The following is a 22,746-nucleotide window of genomic DNA, read 5'->3' on the forward strand; positions in this document are numbered from 1 at the left end:
TCTACTGCCATTGCTGGAGTGTAGAAACAATGCAACAAAGGGAAGTGTCTTCCTTACCTGTACACACAAAAATGCATGTAGGAAGAAATCTTTCCACATCCAAGTACTTGATATCCATAAAAAGTCAACTTGCTGCTAAGCACAGAAAAGCATCTCCTCTGGAATAGCAGCCACACATAGAAACAGTGACCAAAGTTACTCCTCAAAGCAAGTTAGATAAGGAAGAACTATCTTCTGTCATTAATATTTTAAAACAATATACCTCATTACAATGACAAGGGAAAGGTCTTATTCTTAGCTTTTTCTAACATTAGGACACAGTATGTAGCTTAACACAGAAACTGATCACCAGATTAAGTCCAGGGTAGATTTTTAATATGGACTGCAGCTGGTGATACTTCTCAGAACAAAGTATTTCATAATAAGCTGAAAGTGCTCATGAAGCAACTTCAGTAATCAAAGAAAAGCTGTAGCTACTGTACTGCTTTCTCTTCTATCCACATGACAAAAATGGCACCTGGAAAGACAGCACATAGCAATAGTGACTATGAATTGTCATGTTTTATGCCAATGACAGAAAGATGGTATGAAGGCATTTTCAAAGCTTTCAGAAGATCCACAGGACTTGACTGACTTACAATTTTTGTTTCATGAAGTCTCACTCAGCTTTTTAATATGAATTCCAGCCTCCTCAGATCCAATGGTAACATCAAAAGCCTTAAGACAAACGCTCAGTTTTGAGCCACACTGATTACTGCACCAAGACCAAGAAACTTTGGTTTTCAAGCTAGCTTTGCAGAGGCAGTCTACAAAAGCAAATGGAAAAGGACAGCAGCACCATGAATCCCTACAGCACTCCCAACTGGGAGATGCTCTGTACAACATACCCTCTTTTGCAGACAGTGCAGTGTTTAATCACTAGCTCTGTCCAATGCTTCCTGTGGCATTCTGGTGTGTAGTGTTTTCTGCCTGGCAGGTAGTGCAACACCAAATGTAGCAGACTGTCTTTTGCCTAGCATTTTCTGGTGGAAAAATGCAGTATACATCAAGGCTTCTTAAGGCACCATAAGGTATACTCCACTATGACCGTGATCTGATAGTAGAACAGGCAAGTCAATGTAACAGTTGCTAGGCTCACTTCCAGAAAACAATCCTTGGATGTCAACAGCTAGGTCAAACAGCAGGGCCTTGAAATTCTGAGTTTTCAGTCTTTACTGGTCATAACAAAGGTCAGTTACACCAAAACATGAATTTTTCCAGTTCAGGACACTAAAAAGTCTTCCAAATCTCAGAAGTAAAGTGAAAGTATGGTTAAGCTGACACTGCATAAGCCAGGCCTGTTTGTAAAGCAAGCACATCATACACAGTTCTGTAGAGGAAGAAAGTATGCAACAAGTTTTATTCAGCGTAAGTCCACCAGCACAAAGATTACAGGAGATAGAAAGTGCATTAATAAAAGCTAGTCTTTACCAAAAAGAAAATATATTATTGATTCAAAATATCTTACACTTGAATGATGTAATAACTTATTCTGGGCACCTACTGATTAAGAGAAATATTAAGAGAAGGGCTGCTTCATAAGGAAATCTAACTTCCCAGTTAAAGTCTGAGAATTTAGTAGAGATCACTGAGTCCAGCAGTCTTCCTTGCTTTCTGCATTAATGCCCTCAGCTGGAACTGCTTGCGAGACAGAAGACGTACATGCTGCAGAAAGAAAAGAAGAACAGCTGGCTATTGGGAAAGTTTTGATATGATCTTAATTATATTGCAATTCAAATTTTCAAAGCATGACATATTCCATGACCCAAACGGGATGTTAGTTTTTTGTAAACATGAAATGCATTAGTCTACTAAATGGCATTTTCTTGGCTTAAAATGACCTGCAGATAGCTGCCAAATGTAATCACTATAGTATATTTTTTGTGATTTTAATTATTAACTCTGCACATATTCTTATCAAAGAGAAAAGTAGTAATATGTACTCCAAGGTGAAGTCAGATGAATGCATTTCCCATAGGGCAGAGAACAGTTCTTTTAACAGCAGATAACCAGAACTAGCAAGCTACATAAGGAGGAAATAATATGTCTGTAAGTACTGCATTGTACATAAAAGCAAAGCTTAAGTGGTAACTTGGGGTGAACCTCAATTGTTAGAAAAAGGAAGGACTGGTAACTCTTGTTACCCAGTGGCCCCGCTACAGACTATTAACACTTCTGCACACTAATCCTTCCAGATTCAATGGCAACATTAATTACTCTGACATATACATTTTGTGTAGTTTTATTCCACGTTAAAAAGTGTTTTTAATCTTTTCGAAATAACAACAGATCTGGTTTTACTTCATGTGCCATCAACATGCACATAAGTTCAAAACAAAGGAAGATTATTAGGTCAGACATCATGAAAACTTTCAGCATTAAGGACAGCAAAGAAAGGGAACAAATTGTCTAAGAGAGTCTCTGCTAGAGACACAAAACTAGCTGGCTTTCCTTCCCCCCCCTCTACAATTCTAACACTCCACTGGCTGCCTCAGCACAGGCATCCATAGACTGCAAGTGAAAAGCTGTCTGAACATTCCCATCACCCTTAAAGTTAGTTTCTCCAGAATTAGGATGCAAGCCCAATGGAAAGCTTATGCTGACATTGTTGCACCCTAATGATAAATTACTTCCTATCTACAATGCTTTTAAAATTGGTCTTTTATCTTAATTCTGAAATTCCTCTTTTAAAATTTATGTTTCAATATGTAAGTATTCATGTTCTTACAGGATCCTCTTCAGTGCAGAAATCACTAACATTAATAAGCTGAACAAAAGAGTTTGAAGTATTAAACTTATTTAAAATGCACATCTTAAAAACATCCCAAGAAACCTACCTTTAAAAAGACATCTAGATCTATCACTCCGCGTCTCAATGCTTCCCCAAGATAGAAGATGGTGTCTTCAATTGCATTTTCCTCTGCATATAAGTTCAGGATCTGCTTGTAAAGTGGTGCTGTAGGAATAATAACTTCATCTATGTCGTTATTTTCTGACTGACTTTCCATTTTCTCTAAGGCAGAACTGAGCTCCTCATCCTTCTTCTTGAGAAGTTCAATGTTCTTGTCAACTTCAGCCTAAAAACAATTAAGATATTTATTTCTTAGGTCTCAAGAGCTGAATGTCTTCTTGTGATACAACTGTCAAGATGAAAGATTTTTAGACATGCAAGTTGATTTTTTACTTCTCTACTCATCTCTATTATAATTTTCACAAAAGAAAGAGCTACCAATCTATAGATTTCGGACTCTTTCATTTTAAAAAAGTAAAGGCTGTTTTAGATAATGTCAATCCATTACCAATTTGTAATTGTAGGGAAGGCATGCTAACAGTCTAAGTATTTTGAAGGTGCCATGTAAGGAAAAATAACCCTTTAAATTAGCTAAAGATAATAAAAGCAAAGCCAAAATAATTATTTTCTTTGGAAATGTGTCTTTTGGAGTAAGTTCCTGTGTAAGTTTGCTGAGCGTGGATCAAACAAACACGTAACTGTATTGACAGGAAACAAAATATGCTGGCTTTACCCACTAATGGTAACTAATTTAACTACATCTGTACGAGATGTACCTCCTTTTGCTACTTTTGAATTTGCCTCCTGATATTTTTGATGCCCCACAGCTAACACACTGGAATAGACTGTACACCACTGTGGTTTTCCTCACATTACTCAAAGCCGTACAGACTATTATATTACACTCGCTCTGGTCCCACTGTCTTTTTTCCAGACTGAAGTTCTAGCTTACTTAGTCATGTTTCATACAGAAGCTGTCTGATATGCTGGGTCATCCTTCTTGCTTTTGCATCAAACATCTGCAGTTCTATTATGTCCTTTCCTTCCAAGATATGAAAGACTAGAATTAAACACAACGTTTTAAGTGGGCACATCATAGATTTATATGGTGACATAATGGTATCTCCTGTTCTCTAGTCCTGATTAATAATTTCTAATTATTTTTTTAAACCATATCTGAGCACTGAGCTCATTTCAGAAACTGCTCATCAATCCCCAAACCTTACTCCCAAGCAGTAATGCAAGGAGCAGATGGACTAAGCAGATGATGTCAGGGCTTAATGAAAAACTGCAGGAATTTCTGAGCATACTGAGTAGGAGAGACTCTTGTCTGGGAAAGGGAAAGTCTGCAGGTTATACAAGAAGGCTGTGACTAAAATTAGCATCTCTGCACTAAGACACGAAAATGTTCTCCAGTGCTGCTGTTACACATAATTATCCAGAAACTGAGACACAATTATGAAATAATCTCACACCACTGACAACTTTCACAGGGAGATGGGGAAAAAGAATACTGTTCCTCTACTACTGAACGGTGACATTTGTAAGATACATGCAGGACAATGCATCTTACGGTCACTGCTATTTCTGACTTGCTTCAGTCTGAACACATGCACCTCAATTGTGAAAGAGAATATATATTTAAAAAGCAACACACTGGAAGGATTGATATTTCTATCATGCTTAATAATGAATTAATTACTTGCTTCTGTTCACTACTAGGACTCAGATACAGAGCAGTGTTTCATCTCAACTTACCACTTCTTGATCCAGACGAGTTACCATCTCTTCCAGTTTCTGGTGTCCTTTCTTCAGGTCCTCTTCTGTCCGTTTCAAGGCATTGAGTTCAGCTTGTGCACGATCCATTTCTTCTTTCATCCGCCATCTCAGTTTATCACTGACTGCTGAAATAAGGGAAGCTCGAATGGTATCCTCGCTGATAGTTCCATCTCTACTGGGTCCTGCACAAGAAAATTCATAAGCATAAAATTAACTCTGTTCTGCACTTAAAGCCAGTCTGAAAGAAGTGGCTAACTTGCTGTATGTACTTTAGCAATACGAGACAGTAAAATAAACTGGTTTCCATAATAATTTTCAGAAGCAGTGAAGAGACCACAGTGAGATTAAACACATTAAGATGTACACAAGTAAATTTAAGAGTATGCATCCATTCATTCACTTTATTATTCTCATATCCACAATCTTCCTTTAAAAATGGGCTGGCTATTTCCCCTGAAGTCTACAATTGTTGTTAGTCTAAGTCCTTTTAAAGAAGAATAAATTTCTGGTAAACTCTACAGGAATTAATGGATACATGCATTCAACCACAATTAATGTAATGGCTGGCTTGACACAGTGTATTTGCCTATAGGTACTCTTTCTTGAAGCTTGCCAATTACTGGTTTTGGGATTTTCTTTTTTTTTTTCCTTTTTTTTTTTTAAGATTAATAAAAATAGTTGAACACTAAGCTAACAAAAATAATTTCAATGAAAAAGATCTTAACTGCTGCCCTTTTATATTTATGAAGATCAAATAGCAGGGTCTGTTTAAGTGACAAATTACTGGACAGTATCAAGTGATTAAAAAGCTACAGCATGATCTAGTCTTTCCAGTCATTCAGCCATCCTAGGGCATGTATGGGAGGGCAGTAAACAATCAGCATTAATATAGAACATTTGTTATTGAGGTAATCTTACTTTAACAAGCAACATTTATTGAAAGATTATAAAGCTGAGAGAGAAATACTAATCAATCGTATTAGCATATGGTTTATAGATATGTTCTAGCAGACTAAGATCAGATGGCAGTCTTTTAGGTACATGTTCAGTGTTATACTGGGCCTACCATCTGTTTTTTTAAACTTCTGCAGCATGGTACTGTAATTGGAGTGGGATAGGGGGGAACATTGTTTAAAAAATTAGGTAGTGGCACCCATGAAGAAGCTGTAAAAATTCTCTCTGGATAAAATACTTCTTTGATGTTAGCCGAATAAAGAGTATTAATCAAGCATACAGAGAGTCTGTGGAATTAGTTATACAATTTGATTCTAACAAAAGCGAGCATAGCTATTTTGGGTAAGTGTAAGACAAAGATGATGACATACAATTTGATTGCAGGTATACTGATTTGCCAGTTTCACTTGGTCCATCGTGCTCAAAAACTCTGGGTAGTGATTTTAGTAGTAATCAAACAAACTACTGACCAATATTGTTCTAGTATTATATAACTAGCTTCTATAAATGATTGATGTCACAATTAAACAGCAACAGCGGCTGTAACTGAGTTAAAACAACAGAGGTTACTACCTTTTTTGATTGCTTTGATTGCTAAGTACAACTTGTAATTTCAGCTTATCACATTTCCATGCAGCAATACTAGAAAATACAATAGAAGAAAAAAAATTCTCTAATATATTTCATCAGTCCCTCTCCCTCTGAAGCACTAGAAGCTTTCACATTTAAGCCTGAATATCAGCATTGCTTTTGAAAATCAGCCTTTCAATGAGATTACCTAATTTCAAGTCTGTCACTAACACCTTTTTCAATAGAAAGGTAAATCCTTTATGTCTGTTACAGGAAGTGCTGTGTATCTGCAGACCAGGAAACTCAGATTGCTCTAGAAAATGTGAAGTGGCTACTGGTTACAGAACTGTATCCGTATTTATCACAAGCCACTTCAGTCATTCTTCTATGAGAATAACTAGTGTCACAGTTTATCCATGCTTGTGCCTCATACCTTTTAGATCAGTGAAATTTCAATTAGCTTGTAACAACTACTAATAAAGCAAGTGCCTAAACTTTCCAACTTTTATGGGTGAAATGTAGAGAGATTTGAAGTTCTGTAACTGGAAAGAAAATTTGCAAAAAGAAATTTTACCAGTATATCTTTTTATCCAGAGACAGTTATCAAAACCCTGAAGTTGTCACGGCATTATGTACATCATCTTTCTCAGTACCCTACATCTCAAAAAATTACAAAGTAAAAAAAATATTCATCAAGTCTCCTGTGAATCTTTCATAGCCAAAGACAAAACCATTAGCAGATCTTTTGTTTTTCCTCCCCAAAGGTTCAGGAAAGTGTCTCAAGTCAGCTGAAATCCAATCAACCTCTTTACCTTTCTTAATAATCACAGGCCCTCAGAAGAAGCAAAAGCGAACAAGCAACTCAAACCGCACATTAATTTTGCCATTTTAAACACAGTAGTTCAAACATTGGTATTTTTAGAGTAAATTACACTAAGATGAACAGTGATAAATGTATTTTTTAATATGTTGTTGATAGTTCTCAATAACTAAATTACTATTAGCTACAAATAAGATTACAATAATTTTACTACATTTATTCAGGACAAGGGTGGGCTGTTTAGTGAAATTTTGACATTACAGCGTTCTTGGGTTAGGCTGGGTATCTTCCTGATAACCAGCAACAATCCAGAACACAGTTTAAAAATCTAAACTCTGCCTTTAGAAACAAGCATCTGAATGGAAAAATTAACAATTTTCTGTTAGACCATCATTATTAAAAAAAAAAGAATAAAATTCTATTTGGAGCATCTGTTGGTATTGTTACACTAACAAATGCAAACTGTTGTTGACAGGACTGCACACCTCAGAATCCTTAAAACATCCAGAGGATTTTTTGGACTTCTGCTGCTAACAGAACAAGATTGCATAAATTCATATCTCTTCCCTATGCTTTTTTCTCTATTCCTGTCCACAAAACCTACACTAACTAAGCCAGGCATGTGGAAAAATAAAGCTATGCAATAACATGAGAGGAACTATGGGGAGATGCACATCATGCTTACCAATACACCAAATTCTTCTAAAATTAAGAAAACATTAGATTTTGTTATGTAAGCACTTTACTTAAATACAAATTGCACCAGAATGTGTGTATTTTTTTAAAAATAAGCTAATTACTATTGGAAAAAAGAAACTGAATTATTAATCAACTGGTGCAAAGATAGCCTTATGAAAACCTAAATGTCCCAACACTTGATGTGATTTACAGTTCTGGCTTAAGCAATTCACTCTGTTGCCAGTCAACAAGGTAATTTTCAATATTTTGTTAACTATCTATTAGAATCAGCAACAGAAGCTGTCAGATGGCACCATGCACACAAACGCAGGAATTCATCATTGCTGCTTCTTATGAAAAGCAGAAAAGAACAGTACTTTGTACACTGAGAAGTAAAACTTAAACCAAGTCAGTCAAACTATCTGGGACAAAGAGTTTATTCACTGTTTAGGACTTCCTGTTTAAGGCAGACAATTGTAAATATACATGTTCCAAATCAAAACAAAAAGGTCCGATTTCACTTCAAGAATAGCATCAGCATGATTTCAGTTGCTCTTCACTTTACATAATGAATTATTCTCTAACACAAAGTCAGAACAGTCATCAGTTCTACTCCCCCCCCCGCCAATAGCCCTCACTCTGGGAGATTTTATACAAGGCTCACTGTAACAGTAAACTAGGACAGAGAAAAAAAATAAAATCACAATACAACTAACACAATGGAAGTTCACACAGAAATGCCAACAGATAGGAAAGAGGTCTTCGAACATATAAAGGATCATTTTAATATAGCTCAATCAGATTTTATGTATCTTCTTAAAGAGCATGAACCCTTAGCATTTTCTGTTACTTCCATAATTAGCCCAGCTTGGGGAAGATTTTATGGCACATAGCCATTAAATCCACAGAGCACTGAAACCCTTAACCTTTACCAGGGAGAGTCTGGTTTCAGAAGTGACCTTACATAATCATCAAACTAGTAACTGCATCAGAAAGGTAATTAATGGCAGATGACTGAACAGAAAGAAAAACCCTGAAGGACTATTTAAAAAAACAGCTATTATTAAAAACTTAAGCTACTCTGAATGAGTTTTTTCACTTAATTCAAACTAAGCTCACTATAGGAAACACCCCACCACCACCCACACAAAACTCTAAAGCACCTGATATGCTCCTAAATAAACTATCACAATACACCATAGCCAAACAATCTGTATAGGAAATAAACATTTTCAGTGTAAAGAAAAAAAAATACTGTACTATAAAAAAACCAAACAGTACTGTCAATACAGTGGATTATTAGAAACATGTTTGCATTTCATTTGGCACAGAAGATAAACCATGTATAACAGGTGTATGACTTTTACCTAGCTGCATAAAATGAATCAGTCTAATGTTAAATTGCCACTACAAAATCTGACATTACAACATGGCATTAGATGATCTACCTCAGGACTTGAAGAGCCTTCTATGATATCTGGCAGATATTCCACCTCTGTTCATCTTCACTGGGGATGAAAACAAGGGAAAGAACTGAAATAGGACATATCTGCATTTTAAATTAACTCTCTACTACATAAAAGCAAAACTGGATCTGTTTGAGAAAGATGCTGCAGAAAGCTGATGCTCCCTAGAAAGGTTCTTATCACCTCCCTACACAAGGGCCGGTGGAGACCATTAATTCCCAAGGACCCAACTACAGGCCCCCAACACTGAGTACTGGTTGAGCTACTTCAGTGAGACAGCATCTTTTGCATGGTAGACACACATCACCTCAGAGTGGAAATAACCACTGAAATGGCCAACAACTTTCGGAGAAGACTTTTCTAATTCAGAAGGCTGAAAGAACTTGGACACAAAGGATGGGATCAGGCACAAGAAGAATATGAAATACAACTTGCTATTGTTTCCAAATTCTGTAACAACAGAACAACTCCTCAAATATTTTAAGAGTAAAGTAGAAGCATCTACCTTCCCTTGCCAAGCTGTGAACTTGCTTTGTCCCTATGTGTGTGAATGAAAATTTCAAAACACACAGTTCTGGAGGGAAGAGTGTGTATAAATAACTGGGAGTTCACACATTAAGAACCTATGGAGGCACTTTTACATCATGGTGCAAGAGACTACAAATGATTGATATTCTGAAAAAGGTCACAAACAAATCTACGTCCTTAGCACGTAACTGCTCCAAAAGGACTATCATCCAACTAGAAAGTTACTGCACCAGCTTCCTACTTAACTAGATGACCTTTATCACTGGTTCTCAATCTGTTACACATACACTAAAAGTGAGGTGCATAGCAGAAACCAAGCTAGTGTATTTTGCCAGCAAAGGGCCAGAGAGCAGCAAACTGGAAAAGATACACGTTAACACCCTAGACCTTGCTGCTGAAGGGAAGAAGGAAATAACAAGTAGAGACTATTAAGAAGCAACAGTGAAGAGGCTAGAGAAGAAACTCAGTAAAAATGAAGCTCATTCCAAATGCATTGGAAACCTCTGCTTTAGATAGCTATGACTTTTGGAGTAAAGAAAGTATAGAACAAACCAAGTGAGTCCAGTAGATGATTAAATGAGGACAAAAGCATTGTTATAAACCATGACCACGAACAGAGCAACACACACAATCAAAAGTTACCTACAGTCAAAGGGTGAGAAAGGTAGTTACATGCAGTATTCTTCAAAATACTCGGAGCACACACAATGCATTGCACAAAACCAGGAATTTATCAAGTTTCTGACTGAATAAAATATAAGGCAAAGAACATAAAATGTATTTTATTCTTCCTTTGAATAACTTTTTTGATTGAAGATCAATACTTTGGAAGGTCAGATTAAGAACAATACATTCCTCTTTCCATTTTCTTTCTTTACATATCAGTTATAGAGGGAAGCTTCACTTCAGAGTAATCCTTTCAAAGCTACTCACCAACAGTAGTCACAGGAGGCTGAGGAGGGTAGTACTGAACACTAGTGGTTGCTGGAAATGGAACACCACCCGTATAAGGATAGTTTGGGTAGCTGCTGTGACAAAGAAAGATATGCTAATGTTATGTAACTATTTGTAAGATATCATCCATGTATATTATCTTTATATGTCACCATGTTAAACTGTTTTTTACATAATAAAACGTTTAAATTGCAGGCTAACTTATACTTTTTCTCTTTTCCTGTTCACATTAACATCTTTCACAATTTAGATTTCTGGTATGATTTAAGATGATACCATTTTATCTGAAAACCTAACTAGTTGTTACTGCCTGGTCAAGCATTTGGATCATTCCAAATTCTCTTCAATCTCTTAATCTTACCATACCATTTCCAACTTGCCATACGAAACCCCGAAAGTATCCAAAAGAAATTATTCTAGCTACAAACTCACAAACAGCAATTTCAATTTAATAATTTTTAGTACGAGAATAGTTAACAAGATGACTGCTGAACTGCTTTATGTAAACCTAAAAATATTGTGCAAAATAAGATTGCAAGATGAAACTCCTCCACAAATTCTCAGCCCTGCTCTGAAGGATGAAGGAAAGCAAAAGTATTCATTTGTTCCCTGAAACAATTGCAAGATGACATATGACATGACAGTCTACAAAACCTTTCTAAAATACATTTACTATCAACTGAAACAAGGACTCAAATTAGTCAGTACTAGACTGACACACACCTGCATACAGCAGAGTATTAACCATGGCTATAAGTAAACAAAACAGTACAAAAAAACATGTAAAATAAAAAATAAGCATATTCTGTGCCTCTCCACATAATTGCAAATTCAAAAGTTCTTAAAACCTTTCTGTTAATTCATAAATTATATTATTTTAAAAACAGTTCTTCTATCATTCATTTTTGTACAAACATTAAGAGCACTTTAAATAAACGTGTTCAGGAGGAAAAAAAATTGCCCTAAGTAGTTACCAAAATCTCCATTTTTAACTTCTTAAAACATAACACCCCATGTTCCTAATGCTTAGAGGGTTTTGAATGTTTTAATTTTTTTTAAATCAAAATGTTATATACTACAGCAATTCCTCATATGCTCCTAACACAACATCAGAACGTAAGGATATTAATAATAAAAAGAATTAGTTATGATTTGAAAAAATGTAGGCACACACTAGGAGGCAGCAATCAGGACCTAACTATTTGCTAAGACAGAACTGCAAGTCTTCTGGAAAAGCTTCATTCCAAACTATTACACAATATACTTAAAAAGTCTTGTTTTGTATTAATAAAAAGCATTTAAAATAATTTATGCCCTTCAAATTCTCCTAGAGTGCTCTGAATTAAGTCCACATTTATGCTGGAGTGAAGGTTTGTATTAATCCAGCAATTGTTTTGTTCAATGTTTTGAGTTGCTAATTACCCCAAACAATACTAACAAAGCTCATGAACACCCCCAACTTGTAGGGGTACATTTCTTTCTGTATCATGTAAACATATCAACGTTATAAAAACTAATCCAATATATGAGTGAAGCAAGATAACATCTGGGAGTTAGGTAATAATTTTCAAAATATATTTATCACCCAGGTATATTGTATTTGAAGCAAGCAACACCAAGAAAGATAAACCTTTCTCAAACTTTCTTTTGGCTATTGACAAGAATTCAGTCCTCACTTTTACAAAAACCTGCTAACACAATAATTATACAACAAATATACCACAAGAAAATACAATTAAGACTAGTTACTATTCAGTGAAACTATCATGAAAGTGATGATGGTTTAAAGGAGTTCTTACCTCGGGTTTGGAGTGCTTCCTGCTGGATAGTTAGATATTCCACCTGGAATGCCCGGCACATAGGAAGCTAAATAAAGTAATGATTTTATGTATTTTTAATTTTCAGAAGTTTAATATATATTAAGATCACATATATATTAAGCTGCAGTAAGATGGTTTTGAAAATATTACTGAACAATGCATACAGTATAACACAATGAAACAAGAGAAAGAGGTCATTCTATGGCCAAAACCCCTCAAAAACGTGTACCCTGCATCCTCTAACACCACCACTTCTCACAACACTCCCAGACATTTCCCATGCTGCTCCTCTGCAGCTTGGCAAGAGGGATACATGCAAATGTTTGTTGTGAGCTATCTCTGTGCCAACTGACCAACGCAGCTGTTTCCCCTCAAAACACAAAGTACTAAACTTTCGTGGACCTTCCCTCCATGTATTGGCCAGTTAGAGAACTTCCTTTCTGTATACAAGCACATTTTCACAAAATGCAGGCAATTTTTGCATTTCTGAAGATTCCACTTCTACCTATCAACTGTGGTTAAAATATTTTCAGAGTATTTTGTTTGGAGGGAGAGTATGAGAACTGTAGTTGAAGTCTATTACACACTCCTTAGAACAAGTAGCTAGAACACCTTTCACTGCATATTTATTTTTTTCTTAAGCATTACTTTAAACTAACCACTGCATAGATAAAAATGGGTATTGATTTAAAAAAAGCACAAGTAGTTGTACTAAGTAAAATGTGGATAGTTAAGAAAAAGTATCTGCAGCTAGGGAACTCAATAAAAATGGCATGTTATTAATGATGACGAACGTAAAGAGCTGTCTCCGTTTTTTATAATAGCTGAAAAAAGAAAATAACCTTTCCAATGCAGCCATTGTTCTCTATTCACTAAAAAAAAATGTGCATAATTTAAGTACCTTCAGAGTAGCTAGACTTCACAACAGTTGATTAGCTGTTTAACAATCCAATCATGTTCTTATCCAGTAATTTCTGCTATTTAGAAGTTATACTTTAAAATTTTTTTTATCAGCACATATAAATGTCTAAGGCTTTAACAGTCTCAGCCATTTTAAGTTCCTTCTTGGAACTCTGACAATTCTATTATTAAAATTATGTTTTGAATATATTTATTCCACATTTCTAGTAATTTTAGGAATATTACATCAAATAGTTTTTTTTTTTAAAGAGCTGAGCTATTTTCATCCTTTAATGCTTTCAAATTATTCAATTTTTTAAAAAGGGCTTAATTTCTTCTTAAACAGCGTATCTAGAACTTAAAAAAACCCCAAACTAAATGTCTGTAAAATAAGGAAAAACTGATTACACTAGTAGAACTAAGTAGCTATTAACAATGTGAAAATCCTGAAACATTTCCACTAAAATTACTGCAGCTATGCTAGAACTGAGCAACTACAAGAGTAATCAATTGTATTTCAATTGATAGTCCTTCCTTAAAGCATAATACAGGTCACAGTCTCCACTAAAACTATACTTGTACTGACACCTGCTGTTCTTGGAAAATCAGAACAGTAAAATCATCTAGTGCTCTTATAGGTAGGCTAGTGCTGGACAAGCTAAAAAGTCCCAAACACCTTTAACCAGCTACCCCTAATGGTCCCATTTATGTTTGCTACCCCTTTTCTCAGTCTTAAGAACCTAAGACCCTGTTAAAAATCGTTTCAGCTGGAAATTGTAATGAATAGTACTTCAGCTTTTCAGATTTAACACTATGGTCTGATAAAAGCCGTATTTCAATAGAAAATGGACACAGCCTTAAAAATACAGCAAAAATATATAATCCCCGATACACCTACTCTACCATTACATTAATGTAGAACTGTTATATCATAAAACAATCTGCAGCTAACCTGTTCCCCCTCCTGCCCCCGTCTTTGGCTTGAGTAGGTCTACTCTACTGTTTTGGTTTTTTTTTCCACCCAGTGCAGAGTGTCCTCTTGGAAGAGTTTCTAGGATTTTCTGTTTTCTACTTCCCTTTTTTCCCCCACCCACCTATCCCCAGTCCTTAAAATAAGATGCCTCCAGAAGTTTAAATAAATAGAAGATTCAGAAAGTTTTGAGAATTTTTGCAAGAAAATAAGAATGGGCACCAAGTCAGAGTACCAAATCAACAGAGAAGAATGAAAAATCACATGGCAGGGTTTTTTTCATATTCAGCCAGCGATTATTAAAAAAAACAACCAAAAAAACCCAACAAACAACAAAAAAACCCAGGAGTGTGCGCATAGGAAACACAAGCCATGTGCTTTTGCTTATGAAATCAATGGTTGCAGGAAACTTAACAGACGGACTTGTATTATCAGAATAAAAAAAATTAAGATACAAAGAGACTTATCTGAATGATCTCTTTAAGGACATCTCTGAATGTTGACAGGTTACTGGTTGTTTTGAGAAGCTTGGGCGGGGTGTTTGTGTGTGTTTTGGGTTTTTTTTTCTAAATACAAACCCGATTTTTCCCTCCCTTCCAAAAGCCAAAAAACCACACATATTCTTCCAACATAGTTCAAAAAGGTCACGTACAGCACAGGTGAATTCATTAGCCAGCAACAGAGAAAGTCATTGAAGAGTAGAATACATCATTTATTGACAAACTGTGCAGAGCAACAATCACTTTGGAATATTAATATGAGTATTTGTAGAAATTAGTAGTCATGACCACTTACTAGTTGGTGGGCCTGTTGCCTGGTATGGTGGATAGCTCGATGAAGCGGTAGGCCGAGAAAAGACTGGAGGTTCCTCACCAAACACAACAATCATGACCTGAATCAGTTCTAGCAAGTCTGACTGGGGCTGTGAGGGTAAGCAAATCACAAGTTGCTGATTTCGCTAACAGAAATTTAACTGACTAGAATAACAAAATGATACCATTCCATCAGCTCTCAAAAGCCATGTTTTTATTGGTGGGGTTTTAGTATTTTTTAAAAATATATGTATGTATATATATGTGCATATTTAACTTCTTTTTTGGATTCCTTTACAGATACCAAACCCAGCCAGCTGGTATTCAAAATGGTATAGCAAAATACAGCTGCAGTAGCATTTACACTCAGAATAAACTGGGTAATACGTGGTTCCATATCAACTGCAAGGCAATAAATGACTGAAAATGACTGTACAATGATGGATTATAATTATTTTTTAAAAACTGAAATCCACTCTCCAACATGAAAAAAGTACAAATCACTTAGGTTTTCAGACATTACAATTTCATACAGCATATAGCTTTTGCTCAGATTCAGAATGGCTCAACAGAAAAAAATACTCTAACCCACTAAGGAGTGGCACAAACGTCCTTTAAATATAGCTAAACTAGGCTTCTCAGTTTATAACTACATTGAATATAGGCATGATGTCATTTTGCCAAAATAAGGACAAGCATCAAGAATGCAGCACCAGATTAAATATCATATTTCCATATTTTCTTAGCTCTATAATCCACTTCCTTATTTTTACCAGCCTCTCAAACTGAATGAATTCTGTATCACCTCTATCTTAGACGATCCTCTTGCTTCTGCAAGACCTGCATCCTGATCTGGGCAGTCATTTTCCACTATTACTATGCAAATGCTGAACTACCACCCATGCTTAATAAATTTATTCCCGTTAATAATTTTTTACAGAACTATGCATCTTGTACCATTCTTCTGACCTTGTCAGCACAGCTTATCTTCTTTACAAGTCCATGTTTTGGTCACAGCTTCTATGAGGCCTGCACTGCTCAATGCCTTATTTGTTGGTAAGGCAAATATATCCATATACTTGAAGCTCCAGCAATATCTATATCAAGAAGTCCAAGTGCTCATACAAGTCCATTTTAGTCACAGAGATTAATTTCAGCACAGAGATGTTTTAAGAGAATTTTTAATTCCCCTTCTGTAAATATTCTTATCTCACAGATCTTCACATCAGTGTCCTGCCAGGGAAGGATGCCTATGCTGCAGTGTTTAATCAGACAAACTGTAACTAAAGATGCAATTAACCGGGCAACAGAATGCAACACCCTGAACCTTAAGGCATTACAAATAATAAGCAGTTGTTCTCATTAAAAAAATGGTTTAAGATCTCAAATAAAGAGGATTATGTTTTTTCTTAAAAATGATACAACTATCTAAAGGAATTCAGAACTGCGCAATTTGAGAATTTCAAGTTCCCTATACTTACATATTTCCACTCATGCAGATAAGGAAGGTATATCTTTCCATTTGCATCAACATGCTTCCCAGTTTTTATTGTCATAGAGCTAGTGGGCTTAACAAAACAAATTGGGGGGTTGAAAGGGTAGGTGTCCAGCAGCCACAAGCAAATTGGGATATTGTACGTGTTACCTAGAAAAGATATTTTGAAAGATTTTAAAAGTTATTCCAACTCTTCAACTATCCTCTCTTCTCCAGATTTATAAAAAATTCTTAAACCCAGTAAATTCAATTGCAGAGTCAGAAGCCAAAGCTGAAATCTGCTAACACCATTCAACAAAGGGCTCACAATATGGCCATGAACTCAATTTTCCGAACAATTTAACTCTGATTTACAATTATCATTTATCACTGATACATTATCTCATTTGTTCTACAATGAAACATTACTAGAACCTAATCTGAATTATCATCAGCTGCAGCAATAAATGGTTTGCAACCCTCATTCAACTGAGAAGCTTGAAAAACATGCAGTACTGAAAAAAAAAAGAAACGTTACAGAGCTGTACAATACTGAAGAAGCAATGCTCAGCATTAAAATTTTATTCCACAGCAAAAATAGGGAACAGTTTCTTTAAAACATTATACTTTGGACAAGTAAAGGATTTCAAGAAAGTAGTGATCACCAAAGTATTGAAGTTGAACCAGGACAAACCTAGTTTTTCGTGTAATTTGGGAAGATAATGGTGGTGATGATAATAATAAATGCATACCTCTGTAAGGCACAGGAATGGTTCCACTGAGGCTCATCAACTCCCTAGATGAACCATCGTTAAAAACTGAAAGGGAACAAATAGTATTTTTAAAAGAAACATATTTGCTACATTAATCTCTGTTCAGGTTATACTCCATCTATTTATTAGCATAAGTTTTCAGAAGTTACACATATATAAACATATGTTGGAAACATACAAACTGCAAATCATATAAATCGCTGCAAAGATGACCTGAACTCAAACTTAGTTTAAAAAACAACTGTCATTTTAGGATTACAAAGAATTCCTTATGCTTTCTCCAAACAACCAGGTCAGCAAGACTACTGAAAATTACTGGGCTATACGCATTTATTACATAATCAGTAAACGTAATTTAACCAAACAATAATACACTGAATAGGATGAAATGCGTAGCACTTGACTCACTGCCAAATCATAGTCTTAGTTCACAAACTGCACAGGAACCCTGACCTCAACTTACCGAGTTGCTGTATTTAGCCTTCCCCTACTTTCAATCCAATAGATTATTCTTGGCTGAATAAATCAACTTCTATTTTCTCTTCTTTTTCCCTAATTTTATGTTTATTTTCCTAATTTCACCTGAAAGTTTCTAGCCATACTGCAAATGTAGTTTATTGTGTACAATTCTTTTAGTGCTAATGTCCTGCAAAGGTAGGTAGAACATGTTGGGACTTAAATAGGGGTATGTACTTCATTATTAATATAATCTTGAAAACTGTCTCAACAGCAATGTAACCATTTTCTTGCTCATTTCACTGCTCCAAATAATATCAATTATCTCTACTTGGTTGTGTGCTCAGCCTTTCCCAGGCAGCTTAGAAAGAGTTAGGTAACACAAAAAGGGCTTCTTGCTGCAGCTCAAAGCTATCTAGAATTCTGATCACTATCATTACGCATGTTATGTGTACGGTATTCCAGCCACAGTCCTTTCACTATTGTTTTTGATTCTCCAGTCACTGTATGAATTTTTATTTCCGTGACAGCTGCTGGCTTGCAGCTATTCAAGTTAAAACTAATTTATCTTTTACCTATCCATGTCCCTTCTTAATACTTCTCAATCCAGATTTAGAATTTAGAAAGCAGAAGACTATAAAATCTCTGATCACGTATTAGTAATATAAATTAGGTCACAGAGGAATCCCACAGGTGACAGTTAAAAAAGGTCAGAAGGAGGATGACCTCAGCAGCTATGCTGGCTCACTGTATCTTGTGAAACTATACCTTCAGCCTCTGGAGGTGACCCTGGATACCATCTTCATTTAATGCACTCGAATTTACTCAGAGATAACAAACAGGGATTGTCATTGTTAAATTTACATTACAAACCCCCTCATACCAATTTTCTATACACGTGACTGTTTTCTTCATGCTCTTAAGGACAGCCACAAATACTTTTAATGAAGTATTTGTTCACTGATTTACAGTTCTTTCCAAATAGAACTCTAAAAATATCTTTATATGACAGCAAAGCTGAATTTTTAAGACACCAGCAATCTCAGGACACCAACCAATATGACATCACCGAGCGATTAACTAAAAGTTAAGCTGTGAAAAATGCAACACTTCTCAGCATGTTAGACTGACTCAGTAATATAGGAAGGTTATTTTAGAAAATAACCATCTGTGTTTCCAAGGAAGTATTGATGTCAAAGATCAAAGAGAGAAACTCAAATTATGTTTTCTAGTTTTAATCTCCTTTTTCCCCACAAAACCTAGCAAATATATCTAAACCATCAACAATTCAATAACAAAAATTTTCTCATGCACAGACTAACCATATGAATCCATGACAGGTTTGAGGTCCTTGTACTGAGTAATAACACTGGTTGTCTCCTGTACAGTTAGGTCTCTATACGTATACTAGAAAAGAAAAGAGGAAGAATTACTTGAGAGACTGTGTTTTCAGTGTAATTTAATTTCATTTTACTTAACCCAAAAGACTGCATTTATGAGAGTTTACATTGATATATGGACATTCTTCTCCACTCTTATTTTGGAATAAGAATTTATTTCTCCATATTACTTAACTGAACATTGCCTATATAACTTACCAAACTTTAACAAGGTGTTAAGATGCTTTTAGTCTTAAATAAGGGTCCATACATCAAATAACCTGGGGAAAGCTACTGCATTTTCATTCATGTTCTACCATAACCAACAGTATCTGAGAGATATATGTGGATCTGAAAAAAATGCATCTCTGAACAAATATAGTGATGTTTTGAACATTCCTGATACACAACTATCTAGGATCTGAACCTCATATATCTTTCATAGCACTTTTTAAAGCATCACAGTGTTTATCAACTGTTGATCAGTATTTTCACGTATTTTATCAACTAGAAAGCAGACATTTCAAAGCATGATGTTATCAGCAACAATACTGGTTTCGCCCCCTTCCTCTTATCAGGAGCAGGGAATAACTCACAGCACAGAAGATGTGTAAACCACAGGTACGCTACTACAGAATTTAACAGTTTCAGAACTATAATCCACAGATAACAAAGGAGATGCTCCTGGGTAACAGAGAGCTGGTTCACCTCATGGTGCAGCTCTTTAACCTTGTGGCCATTCCTCCTGACAGCTACCATTAAAAAGAAAAGCTAACAATGTAGTCCCTTGACAATGTTTTTCATTGTAATAAAATAAAAAAATTACAATCTTCAGATGTCTTAAGGAACATAAACAGCATCCTTTCATTCAACTATGGTAGGAAGACAAAGGGCGCAACACAATGAAATGTCCGATACCCAAAGCACCCAAAGCATGCAGATGTTAACAACATCTGAACAAATTAATTCAGACATTATCCAAGAGCAAAGCGTGGTGCCACAGCTAAAGGCCACCTTTGCTCCAACAAACACTCATGAGTTGTGAAGCCTGGAAACTAACTCTTCTTCCTATTATCTACAGAGATTGACAAGGATGCTACTCCTGGGCATGATAACTCTTATTTAATGAGCAGAGATGAACACACCATGCCATTTCCAATAATGCCACCTCAGCCTATAAAAAGCACCTGCGCTTTGGGGGATGCTGTGACTTATCTTCCTGAAATAACCAAGGGCAAACCAGCCACATAGTCAGTCTGCAAAATTCTGGTGTGTGGGAAAGCAAGCAACCCCTCCAGTAGGGACGCCTGTATGTGGCACCTGCAGAGGTCCATCAGCCAGAGGGTCAAGGCAGCCCCTGGATGCTGTTTTGACAGGAGGGCTGCAGCAAAGTGTCTCAGCCTCCTCTGGAAAGTGGGTGCAGGACTGGGAGCGTGCAGGAGGGGCTTGACAGAGGAGAGACAACTTTGCTAGCATTTGAGTACATTCCTCCCTCCTTCCCCAACACCTAGCGGAAGCAAGAAATAGATAACAGGCATTGCTAGAACATGGAGCCAGAGGTCTGTGAAATTTCAGCTAGGCCAGCCAGAGACTGGCAGTATATACACACATCACTGAATGTGTTACTACAGTATGAATAAGAGCATGCCACCAGCTACCGTAAAAAGAGGGGGTCTTTTTATAGGAATGTATCTTATGGCGCAGGATATAGACTCAAGAAGATTGGCATAATCGCTATCAAGAAAAGAAGTGGCTTCCACTAACAGAAGCTCCTAACAAGCACAAGGATTCAGAGTCAGGACTTAACTCCACTTTTGGCACAAAAGTCTTAAAGTCAGTTTAGTCAAGGAATAGATAACACCTGCCTGCTCAGCAGATGTACTGGGAGTCTGGTATACGGTGGCTGATAAAACCCGTTTTTGGTTACCTGGGGTACTTTTAAAAATTAGGCCCAAGACCTGAAAATTAAAAAATATTTTCATACGTCTCTTAAAACGAAGAACAAGAGTATTGCTGCAAATAGTTTTTACACTGAGTGATGAATAATTACTTACTTAGAGATAAGCTTGTAAGATTCCAGCTACTGCCACAAGCAAAATTAAATGCTACATCAGCTATTAATTTCACTACTTTGATCCAGATAACTACAGAAGATCAAAGTTCTGTACATTAAAACGACATATGAAGAAGTTTTTCCTAATGAGAATGATGGCTTTTCTAGAATTTTTTATTATTTAAAGCACAAAGCATTCTCTTTTGAGCTTATTTCTCGTTTCCATTCTAAGGAATACTAGCGTTATTATAAGACAATCTTTTCCTGCATTCATATAGTAAGCAGTGAGCATTTCCAAGAAATGTCAAAATCTCTTTGGAAAATATAAGATCCTAGTAATCTCTACAGAGGTAGCTGATTAATTTGAATTCTTAGTTTCTAAACTTTTTTTTTTTCTCCTCCATTCTCAGATGGCAAATACATCCTCCTCGTTTTACATATCAGGAAACAGATCACAGAGATGCTTTTCAAGATCAGACAGCAGGTAAGTACCTGAAGTTGAACTAAGTGCTTATGTTCACCCAAACTAGGGCTTAGGTCTTTTGTTATCTCACACGCTGAACTATTCAATATGGGAAATATCACTAAGCTTTCCTCCACAGAAGAGAAAGTGTAACTGTTTTCGAAAAATAAAGTAGTGAAGTAGTAATTCATCAGCTATTAAGTACATTGCACCTTGAACATACCCACATAAAGTCAGATGGGGGTATAAAATGGGCGAGTGTGGGGGGAAAAAGGACACGGGATTACCTTAAATTCTGTTTCTTCTGTGCCATGGCAATAGGGAAGACAGATGTATACAAATATATACATGATCTCATTTGCTGACACCAAGTTAGTATTCTGCACTTGTTTTCAAGCTGAGAAAAAAATCTGCTTATCATTCCATGCAGGTGAAAGACTCTTTAATAAGGTTTCTTAAGTTTTGACCAGACCCTCGCCTGTTGTATTTCATTTTAAAATTGTGCAAACACGACGATTAAATGTTGTTAAAAAAATCCCCCCAAACAAAACCATAACTCCCCCTAAATATTCAGCCTTAGGGGTTTTCATTTCAAGCTGCTGGACGAAGCCCAGTTCTCACCTAAAGAGCGGCACAACTACACATGGCTCTGTACGATTCACTGATTAATGATTTACCTTCCAAGAGATTTTCCCGTTTCCTTAAACAAAGGTGATGAAACCCCCACCCTTGTCCTAGTCAATGAATTTGAACTTGCCTTCCACCTTCATTTAACCAGCGAATGCAAATGATGCCATACAAGCCAACCACCCACGCGGCAGCTCCGATCCACTTCGATGCGCGACAGCCTCAGCTAGGCAAGTGGTGTCTACTCAGCTTTTACCGGCCATATCCTGCCCCAGAACTAAAGTTTCGTAGGACTACGAATAACGACAGACGTTCGGTTCTGGCGCACCATCCTTCCCCTTACAACCGAAGCCAATTTACAGGTGGCCGGACAGCACCCTTCCACCTCCGCTTCGCCCGGCCGCCGACACGGCCACCCCCGGAGCTCCCCGCGCGCTGCC

At 36.4% G+C, this 22,746-nt stretch overlaps 2 protein-coding genes across 4 annotated transcripts in view; both read right to left on the reverse strand.

The window, feature by feature from the left end:
• Positions 1-1,372: 1,372 nt before the first annotated feature.
• The window catches only part of TSG101 (tumor susceptibility 101), a 21,811-nt gene continuing 437 nt past the window's right edge, over positions 1,373-22,746 (reverse strand). Inside the window, exons 2-10 of one of the 2 annotated variants that reach the window (XM_010563871.1) lie at positions 19,107-19,191; positions 17,308-17,373; positions 16,563-16,726; positions 15,065-15,191; positions 12,379-12,445; positions 10,559-10,650; positions 4,589-4,791; positions 2,877-3,116; positions 1,373-1,704 (exon numbers count right to left, since the gene is read on the reverse strand). In XM_010563871.1, coding sequence (XP_010562173.1) covers positions 1,615-1,704; positions 2,877-3,116; positions 4,589-4,791; positions 10,559-10,650; positions 12,379-12,445; positions 15,065-15,191; positions 16,563-16,726; positions 17,308-17,373; positions 19,107-19,191 — 1,134 coding nt within the window. In that variant the 3' untranslated portion in view covers positions 1,373-1,614. Of the gene's footprint in view, positions 1,705-2,876; positions 3,117-4,588; positions 4,792-10,558; positions 10,654-12,378; positions 12,446-15,064; positions 15,192-16,562; positions 16,727-17,307; positions 17,374-19,106; positions 19,192-22,746 lie in introns of both variants that reach the window. The other variant, XM_010563870.1, reaches the window with a different exon arrangement.
• The window catches only part of UEVLD (UEV and lactate/malate dehyrogenase domains), a 30,593-nt gene continuing 26,954 nt past the window's right edge, over positions 19,108-22,746 (reverse strand). For both annotated transcript variants that reach the window (XM_010563866.1, XM_010563867.1), the window contains exon 13: positions 19,108-19,191. In XM_010563866.1, the coding sequence (XP_010562168.1) occupies positions 19,173-19,191 (19 nt within the window). In that variant the 3' untranslated portion in view covers positions 19,108-19,172. The remainder of the gene's footprint in view (positions 19,192-22,746) is intronic.

The sequence above is a fragment of the Haliaeetus leucocephalus genome, unplaced genomic scaffold (genome assembly GCF_000737465.1).
Source record: "Haliaeetus leucocephalus isolate CR32 unplaced genomic scaffold, Haliaeetus_leucocephalus-4.0 Scaffold173, whole genome shotgun sequence".
NCBI lineage: Eukaryota > Metazoa > Chordata > Aves > Accipitriformes > Accipitridae > Haliaeetus > Haliaeetus leucocephalus.